We start from the raw sequence: 15,244 nt of genomic DNA on the forward strand, positions 1-15,244 counted from the left end.
TACCAATTAGATAAAATGGCAAAGAAATACAGAAAGATTAACCATAAACCAGCTACATATATGTATATATACTGTATATATTAACTGTTAAGATGTAGGCCTATATAAAGAAACCTCCTCTCACTTTCACCTGCTTTTATTTCTAGCAAATTGTAAATATTTGTTAAACAACTGAAACTAAACGTTTCAAAGGCATTTGATGAACAGAAATGGAATTTAGGTGAATGTGCAAAAACTGTAAACTACAGTACATGCAGTTAATTTAGATAAGATACGTGTACTACGACTTTTGAGTGTTAAATCGAGGGCTGTTCTATTCTTCTGTCAGTATATCCGTTAACAATATTTCTGTTCGTTTACACTGCCCCCTAGCGATAACTAGCGGCAACACAATAACCACTTTAAAACTGATTAGCAGGTTAAGGAGCGCATTTTGTGCCAATATTCATCAAACAAATCCAGCGTTTAGTAAATAAACCCAATCTGCTATGCAAAGAAAAACTCGACTTTCACATAAACAGCAAAGTGTGCTGTTATAGTCCAACAATGAATAAAATATGGGAAGAAAAGCGCACTCACTGGGTTGGAAACATCTCGCTGCCTGTTATTAGGGTCATCATAGGGTTGAACGTTATTTTTGCGTATGTCTTGCAGAGACATCATATTTGATGGAAAATGCATATCCACAGACTACAGCTAGCCTAAATACCGTATTTTATTCTGGTTTCAATATTAACTTTGCAGTTTGTCGTGAAATTATTGTTGTTGTTGTTAATCATATTGGATGTGCACTTGTAATTATCTACAAGTAAAAAAAAGGAAAAGGAAAATGTAGGCATGATTGCAGATAATATAGCAAAAAGTTTAAATGTAAGCTATAATACATTGATTTATTTATTTTGTTAATTACATGCATTTATCTAGAAACATTAGGCTACATTTAGTTTGTCCTTAAGTAAGTTTTTAAGCCTGTTATTTTCCTAAGTAGGCTACTTATAAAAAATGTAATGCTAGGATATGACCAGTATAAATTTCACCACTGGGTGTCGCGAGAGCTCCGGCTCTTGTCCTCATATCGTCACTGTTGTGACTGGAGGGAGTCCCCCAATCCCGCTCACGTACTGCATCGCTTGTCATCAGACAGACTGTAGATGTCCCGTGACTCCCGTCCCGTCCCGTCTGCAGCAGTCTGCCTCAGCACCTTGCCTGCCCGACATGCCCTTGGATATTACCGGCCCTCCTCCTGCGAGAAACTACTGTAGAAGTATAGAAACCACTAAACACTAACAGAGGACATCGCAGTAGGACGGAGCGTAACGTACCTGGGTTCTTGACACTTTTACACTGCGTCTGATCTAAAGGATTTTTTAGTCGGTCTATACTTTTTTGTTGTTGTACCGACTTTTCCCAAATCGACGTGTATGGATGTATCATGGCTACGTTTGCATGCAGGGTGCAGTTCTTAGATGATACTGATCCATTTAATAGCACAAATTTTCCTGAGCCGACCAGACCCCCACATTTCACATTCAGAGAGGATATTCCGCTCATCAATCAGATCGCTGGAGTTCACAGACTTCTGAAAGCCCCACACAAGGTATGACAGACACCTCTAACGCAGACATCATTTTATCCACTCTCTGTAAATGACTGTGTTTATTAGAGGTATTTACATCTATATCTGCTGCAGTGGCACAAATGTTTTGTTATTGCAGTAATTCTGGAGGGCATCATGCAGTTATATGGCAAGCCTTTTTAACAGTTATTGTCTAAAACTTAGATCTAGCATTTATATTTATGCCATTAGTTCTTATTTTCAGTTTACTATTAAATGCTTAAATAGTGACTAGTATGTTAATGTTTCATTGGTTGCACACTTACTGTGTACTTACTTAAAAAAAGTACTGGTAATATAATGTAAATTTGTTAAGCTTAGGTTTGGAGTAACTATAATAAGTATGCATATGTGGAACACGACTGTAAAAATAAAGTGCTACAGTGTCATTAGAAACAAATTCTTTTTCATTAGTTATCTGTTTCAGTTTTCTAATTGATTAGACACTGGTATATGGTTGACAGAAGTTCTATACCAGTCTAGCAAACTAGTGTAATTTAAAGTAGCTGTTCTGACTAATAATTTGTAAACACCAATTCTAACTAATTTTAACAAAGGAAATGTTTCTAAAAGCAGTTTGGAAAGAAATAATTGAAATATATAGGTAGTAATATAATAAGTAATATAATAAAGTAATCTGTTTAATAAGTACTTGGAATGGACACATGTATAAGTATAGTTAATTCTTGTCACTACTGGGATAGTGACTAGAAATACAAGGAAACTTACTAGTGACTAACTGAAATAGACTGGTTGCTGTTGGCAATCAGTACTAATATATATATATATATATATATATATATATATATATATATATGAATGTATTTATTGACTTGATTAAAACCAGATGATGACATTTTAAGGTTACAGTTTTCAGTATAATTAGAAATATGCACAAGTAACAGTGTAAAAGAATTAATGTTAAATTGGCTTGCCATAGCATCTATGCAGTACCAATGCACTGTTAGAGAGAAGTGATATGATGTCAGGATACTTCAGTGCATCGTGGGCTGCACTGCACCAAAGTCTGCACTGTCCTGTGCACACAGGGGGTGGTTTGTTATTGTCATTGCTTTCAGATTCAGATATTTAGCTAATGCTGTCCTATTTAAATACAGCCGATAAACTATTATAGCGGCATTGTTTGTAAGCAATCAATTTTCTTATAACATAATAGGAATGACAGGTAACTGGTGTTGATAGTGTAGATATTCACATCCTGTCTCTTTTTGAGACTGTAATAAACCTCACGTCTAAATTACCCAGCTCTCCTTCATTACAGGCATGACCCAAAACAACTGAGGTTCTTCTCCAACTGTGTAAGATATAATTGTTGTCTTAAACTTGGTTCATTTCCACCACATAAACAGTGTTATCCTTTAAGCAGGTTTTAGGAGTGCTGTTATTGTGGTCTTAGAGGAATGCACAGCAGCTGAGTGCCATACTTGGGTGGACTGAATGCTTGAACATGCCATGTTCACATACTCAGGATTCTACAGCTGTCATTGGGACTGTCAGTGATGACCGTCCACATAAAACGGTCCTCGAGGGGGCAAAACTGCCCTGTTTTGTGTATAGCTTATTCATTGTTTGTATAGGAACAGTACTGTATTCTTGTGTTCTCAGAGGTAGTTTCCAAACATGTCAACTCTGTGTTACCATTAGTTGGCTTGCAATTGTTCGCTAGGTAAAAGTTAATATGACTCATGCACTACCAGTCATCGATGTAACTTTTAGTGCATTACAGATGCTTTATTATGAGTGGATCATTACTGTGATTTGAAAAGCACTGACCGTTCCAAAAAAAACATGCATGGAAGTATTTCTGCAACTCAGTCCCCATCATTAAGACGGTTCCTTAAATCATTTGAATGAGTGATGAAACATTTTCAGCAGATGGATAAATAAGTCCAGATGCTCATTAGTTATTTGATTTTTGTTTTAGAATTAGAATTTTGTATGACTTTATACTCTCCGATGACCCTAATGACATATTTTCTGTGAAACACATCTGTTAACACTGTAGTCCACAAATGGTTCAACATTTTTAAAGAATGATATAATTAGATTTTTCTAAGCTCAATTCAAGGATTCTGAACAAACAATAATGTCTAACATTTTTACCATGATTTACAGAAAATGCCCACTAAAGTGTCATTCCATGCAACCAAATGTCAGGCATATTTAGAACCAGAATAATAAGATGTCATTAAAAGACTTTAAATCAAAAAGTCATTTTAAATCTTTATCAATCCTTAACACTATCCTTCATACGTTTGGCTTTACCCATTTGTAAGGAAGTTTTTATTCACTTAACTTAATTTTAATTTTAAAAATGTCAGTATTATCACTTTTTCCTTTTATATATTGTAATAAGTACAAGTCAGAATAAGTTTGTTGTTTCACTTTTAGATAAATATATCTGTTATGCTGAATGATGATGGAACATTATTTCACCCATATTTTGACATTTTCCATTACTTTATATGTATAAAAAATTACTTTTGTGGACACCAAAATAGAATGTCTTTGTCTTTGTGCCATGTACGTACGTATATGCCAATCATCAGAGTTTGAGAGAAATGATTTATTAAATACTTAAGGTGCATTTTCATGGACAAATTCCATCCATTTTAATGGGAAAGACTGGGGACGAAAGATCTTTGTTCAGGTTGGTCACATGGTTTTGCTGCATTGACCAACAGAAAGTAGCTTGATATGAAAGTCACTTCTGTATAAAATTTGCTTCATTTAGCATTCATTTATGTCTCTGAACTACAGATCTAAACATGCATAATTAAAATTGGAGTTGATAGCTGTATTTTGAAATGACTTTCATGCAAACATGTCCTATCATGTAAGATCTGGTTCACTTCTGAAGGCACCAGATCTGAAGGATTCTTCCAGTAAACAGCATCCATTGGAACTTGTGAGCACCATTATAAATCCTTTATTTTGATTTCTGAGTTGCTTTTATCCAGCTTGGGATGAATCCTCAAGGGCATCATTTCTCCAGTGCATCAGGAGTTCCCAGCAAAGCTTTCGACTTCCTCCACACAATTCACAGTTTAAAACAATCAGTTGTTGGCAGCTTAGCAACATGAGATATGATTCAAATTCTCTTTGAGCCAACAGTTTGTTTTTCCCGATTTCACAATGAAGCAGTTAGTATAAGGAAACACAGAGAGTGTCAGTGAAGTAAAAAGCTGTATATGGTGACCATTGATACAGAGAGAGAGAGAAAGAAAGTGAGGAAAGAGGATGTGATGAGCAGGCATGTTATTTAACATCAGCCTGCAAATGGGCCAGTTGGATTCATTCAGTTGAACACAGTCCATCTTTGTCTTGATTGTTATTTTCATTTACAGCAAGACTAACAGACGTGACGTGCTTTATTATGTGTCCAGGGTGTCATACACGGATGTCGTAACTTTTATGTCATTAATCAAAAAGTGCATTAGTAGAGTATTTTAATACTGTCAAACAATTCCATCAGGAGTTTGGAACTTGGTTATAAAATGCTTGGGACCTATTTGTCTGTTCGTACTTGAATAAAATAAAGAGGAATTCTAATATTTATATGTAAGATACACAGACATGTTTAGCAGCAATATACATTGTTTATCCAGGATGCAGCGGGTAGTGAAATTGATCTTGGCTGAGAAACATGAACCATATGGTGTTGGTTTTGATTAGTTGGAGTCACTTGGGTGAGCCATTATTGCTAAACTGAGAAGACAAGTAGCCTAATGTTTCTGTAGGACATCAGAGGGTCACTTTATAAACTGTCATTCAAATCTTTGCAACCCTCTACGGACACCTTGGCAATTGAATCGCCATTGGCTAGTAAATATTTTAGTTTACTCGCCAGACTGATCGAGATAATAATGATACGAATTCTAATAATAAGAACTATAAAACACACTAAGTATTACTAAGGATTAATGAGCTGCTGGATTCATGAATATTAATCAGGTTTTGTGGGTTCGCTCGAACTGATTTGCCTGAAATCAAAACAGGGACGATAATAGGTGAGCGCCAGCCAATGGGATTGCCGTTTGCGCATTAACGCACCCACTACCAGAAAACCCAACTGTTCTTAAAAGCTGAAAACTTACATAGGAATGCTGTTATTTTGACAGGAATATACAAAAAAGAATATAGTTTAAATGTACCACGTCAATTCTCTCGTAGTTTACGGTACATCAAATACAGGTGTGCTGCGTATCCATTGAGAGGAACTGAGAAATATCACAGATCGCTTGACGGAGAGTGAAACTCTGAAGCCCTCAGTCAGAGTCAGAGTTTTTGCGAGTGAAAATATATCTGTGCTAAACTTATGCTTAGCCTCCAATTAACACACTGGCGAGGAAAATCTGAGAATTTATTAGCCATTGGCTAATATTAGACATCATTTAGTTGCCAGAATGAAGATGAAGTCGCATATGCGAGTGATTTACCCCCCCCCCCCCCCCCCCCCCGTGAAACCTCTGGGCCAGATGTTACTAAAATATCCACCAGACTGATGTAGTGATATGGAGCATGTATCCTTAAACCTTAAAATCAACATGAAATAAAAATTACACATTCTTGTCGTTATTGTGAAATAGGGCTGTCACGATATTAATTTTTCATATCATGGTTATTGTGGCCTTAAGAATTCACGATATCGATATATCGTGATATCTATAGAAACCTTGGGGGGGAAAAGATATCTTTCAAATAATTTTTTTACTTTGTTTATCAGGGGTGTAACGGTACGTGTATTCGTACCGGACCGTTTCGGTACAGGGCTTTCGGTAAGGTGCACGCGTGCACCGAATGACCAAATGCAATATTTTGTGTGCGGAACATAGGTACATTTTCGTGTGTTTCCACATGAACATATTAAGTGGCGGAAGTATCCGCGTTCAGCACAAATCCCGCCCTGCAGCTGATTATAAAGTTTTCAAAAGGCATCACATGAGTGTGAACATCACTACAACTACGAAAAAAACGACCGTAATTCAAACGCAGCTCCTGTCTGCATTAAACAGACCTTGGCTCTTAATTCCGATCGGGCCAACGAAATCTGAGCAGGTCTAAAAACTGAAACTGTTGTTGCTTCACTTTACACTTTGGAAAAGTTATATATATATTTTTTAAATATGAGCAGGCCTACAAGCTGGGATTGGTAATGCTGCACTGTAATCATAGTTATTTATTTATATTTTTCATTATATTTTATTATGTGATATTGGTTTGAGACTGAGAGTATTTTATTTTTTCTTTTATAGAGTGGAGAACTTTGCAGCATTATTTTATTTCTTATTCATTTTTATTATATATATATATATATATATATATATATATATATATATATATATATATATATATATATATATATATATATATATTATTAAAGTGTTTAAAAAAAAGACAAACAAATTGTTAAAAAAAGTTTAAAGTAATAAACAACCTGCAGTTTAATGTTTGAATTTCTTTCCCTTACTGTACCGAAAATGAACCGAACTGTGACTTTAAAACCGAGGTACGTACCGAACCGTGATTTTTGCGTACCGTTACACCCCTATTGTTTATTGAGTTTTTCTTTTTCACCCAATGAACATAAGGATGCTGATAAACACAGGGCAGAAGACTCTGGCTTTCTCCTTCTTCTTTGCAGCTCCTATGAAATAACAAGAGAGAAAATACGGTTAAGTTCAACAGTATGATGAATAAATATTAATTGTAACACTTTACAATAAGTTGGCATTTGTTAACATTAATGTATTAACACGAATGAAAAATGAACAATACATTTTTTACACAATTTATTAATCTTTGTTAATGTTAATAAAAATAGAGTCGTTCATTGTTCATGTTAGTTCACAGTGCATTAATGTTTAGAAACACAACTTGTGATCAACTTTACTTAAATATATGAACACAGAAAACTGCTGTTAACAGGTTAATATAACGTTTCCCATTCTATGACTAGTAAAATTATGGTAACTTACTCTGACAAACACGGCTGCATCCGAAAACTGAAAAATGATGCCTTCGGAGGTCGCATTCCAAGGCAGGAAGGCATCAAGGCACGTCTGAAATCTATGTCAGCTTCATTTCCTGTATCCTGAGAGGCATTCATTTGGCCGGTTTTTGAAGGCAGCATATATGTATCCTTCGCTGTATTGATATCCCACAATCCGGTGCATTCCATTCTGTGACAGTTAAGCCAAAAAATAAAGATGGCGCCTTAAAGCTGTGGTCGGTGGTCAGTTTGTGTGTAAATGTATGTTTCTGAACAACGATTTCAACTTTTTATGTAATTTCTAGTGAGAAATTAATATTGAAGTAATTAAATATCCACTTAGTTATTACCAAAGCTGTCTATATTTTTTACTGTAGATCATTAAACCATTACTCAGCCTCAGAAGCCTGTCCGAAATCTGTTTCATGAGGTGCCTTCGAGCAAAAACGCTGCCTGCAAAGTCATTGCCTGATTAGACAGCAAGGCAGCAAGTCACCTCCCTAAGTTTTCGGATGCAGCCTCAGAGTAGCTGCGAGCGCTGCGTCTTCTTCTTGAGTGACAGGAGTCAGTGTTAAGGCACAATACTGCCACCTGGGAGCTCAACCAGGTACTGGTTATTTACATGTGGTCTTATCGTAAGAGAACTGTTCATTATATATATTGCGGTTATCTCTAATGCCGGTATATTGTCACACACTAAATTAACATGATATTGATAATTGTTGCTTTGAATATCACGGATACCGGCAATACCGGGGTATTGCGACACCCCTATTGTGAATGATTTATTGCTGCATGCTGTTCCAAAGGATTTAAAAATAAACAAATTTATTTGTAATAATTAATCAAAATGTGGTAACTTGCTCTTCATCTGAAATGACTTTAACTTTCTGCCAATGTCACTTGGGCCAGACAGGTCATTGTTTAATTTAAACCTACAACCAAAAAGCTACTCAGGCATTGTTTTGGTATGTAAGACCTATTTTTCAGATGAAATAGTCCCACCAATTATTATTTTTTACTTCAGAAATACAATTATTCACTCCAGAATATGATGCATTACATAAGTAAAAGTTGCTTTGCTTTCATGATAATGATTTGAGGTGTTTTTAATGGTTAAATTATTTGACAATAAGGTGAATGGCTGTGAAAAGTATAGAAACTTGATTTATTTCCATCTTTATTTTTCCATTATATTATTTTTCATTAATCTGGTAAAAATACATTTTTTTGCTTTCTGTTTCATCTCTCTCTCTCTCTCTCTCTCTCTCTCTCTCTCACACACACACACACACACACACACACATGCACAAACACACACTTGCACACGCACACATCTCTCACTTTTACTCTTGATGGATGCGGCCCTTCACTGGGTTACTTTTTTCGGGAAGCCTTTTCTGTTTGCGCATGAATTTTGCCGAAATTACAGAGTCTGGTAATGAGAAGTTATGCTAAATGCTGTAAAATATAGGTTAGCCCTTCACATGTGTGGCTGAATTCTGGATTAGCCTTACACATTGTTATGCAGAGTTGAGGTTTTTGCAGCCCAGTGACTTTTCCTCTGTATTTTTCGGCACCGTCTGCAGAAAAAAGCTCCACGTTGGCTTCACACGCCTTTGAAACGCAAATGATTGCTGTTGTGGTCACAATACATGTGACAAACCCTTTTTAACATGTTTGCTAATTGCGCGCTGCATATTTAGAGAGCAACCACAGACAATGTTATATTTATATAATGGAAACAAACACAGAAATACTTATTGCTTACACTTCAAGTAGCTGAAGCGTGTCAACAAGTGATTCATTCAGCCGCTGCATATTGTTATGTCATTTAATCACGCCTTTGATGTAGAACTAGACTTTTTAGAACTCGCAAACTGCTATCAGTTTCATAGTTCACAGATTTAATAAAAGCAGCTTGGTTAATATGCTACACTGTGGTTAGCAGAATGTTGTTTTATATTTTATCAGCCATGACCTGAGGAGTCCAGGGTGTATATGGCGACTGAAACGGAGCAACTTTTCTGAATGAGAAAAGTTTCTTCCCTTAAAACTGAGCTTGGAGTTGAATGAAATGGATGAAATTTTGCGTGTGGATTTGGAGTGTGACGCTAGTTCCCAGTGTGCTCTTATTTTTAGAGCATCACCATATCTGTACTCGCTTGCCAGTGCTGTATTCTGTGGTTGGAAGAGGAAGTCCAGGCCTGGCTTTCCATCCCCATGACCACAGGGTCATGGGGTCAGTGGCTGGGTGGGGAACCGTCAGTTATACAGTTAATCCAGGAGACCTGTGCTCAGATTAGCAGCTCTCCTGGACCTGCAGCCTTTGCTAACGCACTTATCTTTTGCACTACTGTTGATTCTGGAGCTTGTCTATTTAGTCCTACCTGTATGTTTTAACTTTTTTCTTTGGTTCCATGTAGTAGAGTTCACTTCTGCATTTTGTGTGTGTTGGTATGTATGTTGGTACGTCCACAACTTACAACTCCTTTTTTTAACATGCCAGAGGGTAATTATAGATGTGGAAGTTGTGCCCAGTGCTCGTATACGCATAAATGTAAAAATTTTAATCATCCACACACCGGTAAGACACTATCTATTTGCGGCACCATTACATGTAGTACCACACATGTTATTTATTTAATCAGTTGCCCATGTGGCTTATCATATGTCGGTAAAACAACGAGAGCGCTACGGACTAGGATCAGTGAGCACAGAAGCACCATCAGAACAGGAGATGAACGTAGTCCTGTTGCTGCTCATTTTAAATTAGCTGGGCATAATGTCAGCGCCCTTAGATATATTGGGGTGGAGCGGGTCAACAAACCGTTTAGAGGAGGTGATCATGGTAAAAAGCTTCTCCAACGGGAAACTTTTTGGATTTACTATTTAAACACATTATCTCCTTATGGTCTTAATGAAGATTTTGACATAAAGCCATTCTTATGAGTACATTTGTGTTCGAGCCATGCTTACAATGAGTGCATTTGTGTTTCTGCATGTAGGCTATGTATGTTGATTGTTTTCTCCATACAACTGTTCCCTTAATTGAGTAATGAGTGGGGTTATTATGACTTGTAATTGTCACATGACTTGTATTTGTGTGTGTCTAATTAAGGTGATCACCTGTGTCTATTTAAAGGTGATTTCACTTCACATTGATATTAAGCCTGATGAAGACCTGAGGGTCGAAACGTTGCTTGTTTTTTTAATAAATTATGGGAGTTAGCAGTGTTGCGGACATCACATTTCTTCACTTCAGTAGTCCTTTTTCGTCCAGCACCTGCCAGAAGGTGGGATGTGCACACAATAACTCTTTTTAACATGTGTTGGTATGTATGCAATGTGATTGGACAAATGACAGAACAGTCGCTACATTTTACATTCTTGATTTCATTAATGTGGAATTTTTGTTAGTCATCTTAGTTAAAATAAGCTAAATTTGCAGATAAAAGTAAATTATAACATAAATTATTAATTTAGGTTTTTTAATGACAATGTTTTGAAAATTACAATTTTTTAGTCTTTTTTGCCATCTATGTCTTAATTTTACTTCAAAAAGTTATTTATAAATATATGCCTGTCTTGGAGCTTTGTGTGCAATTGACGGTAAAATTCCAATTATAACTGAAGAAATTTCTTTATAAAAAAAATATACATTTAATGAAAAAGAAATGCAAATAATAAGTAGTTATATATATATATATATATATATATATATCTATCTCTTAGGGGTGTAACGGTACGCAAAAAATCACGGTTCGGTACGTACCTCGGTTTTAAAGTCACGGTTCGGTTCATTTTCGGTACAGTAAGGGAAAGAAATGCAAACATTAAACTGCAGGTTGTTTATTACTATAAACTTTTTTTTACAATTTGTTTACACTTATACTTTTTAAAAAATACTTTTTAATAAAATATATATAAAATAAAAAAAAGAATAAGAAATAAAATACTGCTGCAAAGTTCTCCACTAAATAAAATACTCTCAGTCTCAAACTATGATTACAGTGCAGCATTACCAATCCCAGCTTGTAGCCCTAGTCATATTTAAAAAATATATATAACTTTTCCAAAGTGTAAAGTTGCAGCATCAACAGTTTCAGTTTTTAGACCTGCTCAGATTTCGTTATTGCGTTGGACCGATCGGAATTAAGAGCAAAGGTCTGTTTAAATGCCGATGGGAGCTGTGTTTGAATTACAATCGTTTTTTTCCTAGTTGTAGTGATGTTCACACTCGTGTGATGCCTTTTGAAAACCTTAGGCCGGTGACACACTGGCATATTGCACCTGTCAAACATAGTCTATTTTGCCGTCAATACTGTTGACGGTGTCCTTTATCAGTAGGCTTTATATTTATGCTCAACATGAAGTATAGATATTGTTGTCGTGAAGACAAGATCCTGGTCTGTCGGCGGTCTCCCTCTATGTCACCTACAGTAGCAGCAGCGCGCTAGCGCCGTGTCAGGCACGATTCTGGTGTGTAAAGACACAGAAAACGCGAAGCAGCCGTCACGCAACTGACACGCAGCAGAAACGCCACGCTCACGCCACGCAGCCAGTGTGTCACCGGCCTTAGAATCAGCTGCAGGGCGGGATTTACGCTGAACGCGGAGACTTCCGCCACTTAATGTTCGTTTGGAAACACGAAAAGGTACCTACTGTATGTTCCGCACACAAAATATTGCATTCGGTCATTCGGTACACACGTGCACCGTACCGAAAGCCCTGTACCGAAACGGTCCAGTACGAATACACGTACCGTTACACCCCTAATATATATATATATATATATATATATATATATATATATATATATATATTAGTGGTGGGCATAGATTAATTTTTTTAATCTCACTGTGTTCTTGAAATTAATCTAGATTAAAATGGCTCATTCGAATTCTGCCGAGGCATTCAGAATATGTGTGTTATAAAATCAAATTGACAAACAGTAAGTCTTTGAGAAGGGGTTTATCAAACTAGGTGGTGCTTAGGAAAGGGGCTCATCTCCTGTTTCCAAAATGCATCACAAAGTGCTTGAAAAAGCTGTAAACTAAATCCACATTGCACAAGGTGCAAACAACTTTAAGCCTGTTTCACACATACTCCGTCTGCAGAGGTATGCGTTGCATATTTTTTTTATGCACACATGTTAACGGATTCCAGTTGCATTCCAGGAGTGTTGCGTCTGCAGCAGTGCAGCAATCGTTTACGTACAGAGTAGCGAACTGCAAACGCGTCCTGTGTGAAAGCACATCGAGTCCGTGCTGCACCACATACGTATACGCACATGGACTGGATACGCACTGCAGACGCAGTATGTGTGAAACAGGTGTGAGCAGGGCCGTAGCCCGGTGAAGGTTGTACCAGTGGGCCCTGTTTGAAATTGTTTAATTTGTATGTTCGTTTATTTTTATTTATTTGTACTATTTACACAATGTTTTTCAAGTTTGTAGGTGTCAAGGTACAGAAACCAAATAATTAAATGTAAAATAGCACTGGATAGTCTTCAATGTAAAAATGAAATATACAATTAAACCTACATTTATTCAGACACCTTCAACATTTCTCACATTATTTCAGTTTTGCTATATATATATATATCAAAAATTATATCTGGTGTCTGAATAACTTTTGGTTTGACTGTTAAAACTACAAAGTAATTCAGTCAAGAGCAGTGAGTGATTTTCATTTTCTTGGATTAACATTGCAGCAGCCAGTAGCTAAATTAGGCGCGGTCACTTTAAGAGAGGATGAACGCATCCAATATAATACACCTCCCATTTTTTTCCTCAACTGTTTACTTTCACTTAAGAAATAACTGACAGTTTTTTCGAGCATAATTTCCAAGGTGGATATTTTGACATATTTTGTATGTATTTGTCGGCACAAGAGCAATAAGCAAATTCGATGTTCAAGTGTTTTGAGACGCCTTTCTCTGCGTGAGCCCTGAACACCAGAACACTGCAGGAACTGAATTGGGCTCTTTCACATCTTTTTGTTCGTTCAAACTGCGATTTGTATTTGTTCGTTCAGGTGCAGGAGGGACTTCGAGGAGAACTTCGCAGAAGAGAGCTCGGTTCAGTGTCGCTGTCTGTGATACGCGGCTCTCGATCTCTCTCGTGCGCACCGAACACAGCGCGCGAGTAACCAGCTACTCCGTTCAGCTTTTCCGCGTCTTGTGTTTGGATGCTTTAATGTTTAAATCGACAAGCGGTAAGACTTAAAAACACATGAAAAAGATAAGCTTTCATGACAATGCGCAACAGCGGCCCGTCAACTGTCCTGAGCATCTTTTTAGGCTGGCCTCAGCCAGTCGGTTATATAAAATATCAAGGTGAAAGTCATCATAGCTTGCTTAGTATAGACCCAGCTCCCAACCCAACTTTGAGAATAGATTAACGGCAATATTTTTTTTATAGCCGGATAAGAGTCTCACGTTAACGCAGCACGTTAACGCCGATAACGGCCCACCACTAATAAATATATATATATATATATATATAAATTCAATATTAAAACAAAAAAAGTGTTGTTAATGAAATAGCATACATTTATTTATTTATTTAAAAGAATCAACTTCGACAATTTAATATTACTATTTAATACTACTATTATAAATAATACATGTAAACAGTTAAGTATTTACAAACGGCCGTGCATTATAATTTTTTTCCTTGTTTTCACGTTATGTCGTATGTTTCATGTTATGTTGAGATAACGAGTAAATTAAGTCTTTATAACGTGAAAACAAGAAGGAAAAAAATGATAATGCATGGCCGCTTAGAACTTCGTATACTAACCATAATGCTAAATATACTATTTTTATTTTTTATTTTTTCTGAGTTTTAATAGCAATTCATGCATTATTTGTTTTTTTTAATGGCTTGCCTATGCCTTGCCACAAGGGTGGTAAACAAGTGAAAATGAGATTTCATATACAGTCACCTCACCATTAAAAAGGCTGATGTCATTCTCAGAAGAGGATGGTGAATCTCACACCATCCCTGAGAGCCTTATGAAACACTTCCTCCAGTTAGAATTTGATGAAGAACACATAGAGACTGAGGTTGTAGAATTTACTTGATGAAGACCATTGAAAGGGCACTCCTTTCCCACCAAAACCCAGCACATTTTGGTTGAAACCACCCCTCACCTTTTCACTGTCTGTTGATAGTAATGTAGCAGAATGCTGTTCACTACTGCAGTCTGATTGATCCTATGGTACAGCTGACATGAAAGCACATGGAACGGAGCCCACCGCTGGAACTCCAGCACCGACTGAAGCGAGCATCCGTCTGATGCTTATCAGAGTCCCTGCCTCGCTCCCGGCCGGGTGACTAATCTGAAGTATCTGCACGGGGTCTCTTGCAGTGAGATATCTGGGTCAATCTGAGAAAGATGGAGCACAGCTGTAGACCGCAAGAAGGAGGAAAAAATGAACCAAAAATGTTTTCCCCCACTCAATTGCCCTGCCAAGTTTTTAGGAAGCAATCTACGTTCTGCCTCTTGAAGTTGTAAATACATTACAACTCTTGAGCCAAGACAAGGGAGTTCTGGCTCGTGAACGAAGTGCAACACTTTAGTTTAAGGGTCTAACATAAGGGTCTTAT

At 36.8% G+C, this 15,244-nt stretch overlaps 1 protein-coding gene across 3 annotated transcripts in view; it reads left to right on the forward strand.

Annotated features, from left to right (window-relative positions):
- Positions 1 to 1,107: 1,107 nt before the first annotated feature.
- Positions 1,108 to 15,244, forward strand: part of fhod3b (formin homology 2 domain containing 3b) — a 192,523-nt gene continuing 178,386 nt past the window's right edge. For 2 of the 3 annotated variants that reach the window (XM_059567515.1, XM_059567516.1), the window contains exon 1: positions 1,109 to 1,597. In XM_059567515.1, the coding sequence (XP_059423498.1) occupies positions 1,433 to 1,597 (165 nt within the window). In that variant the 5' untranslated portion in view covers positions 1,109 to 1,432. Of the gene's footprint in view, positions 1,598 to 15,244 lie in introns of all 3 variants that reach the window. The other variant, XM_059567514.1, reaches the window with a different exon arrangement.

The sequence above is a fragment of the Carassius carassius genome, chromosome 15, assembly GCF_963082965.1.
Source record: "Carassius carassius chromosome 15, fCarCar2.1, whole genome shotgun sequence".
In the NCBI taxonomy this organism is placed as follows: Eukaryota; Metazoa; Chordata; class Actinopteri; order Cypriniformes; family Cyprinidae; genus Carassius; species Carassius carassius.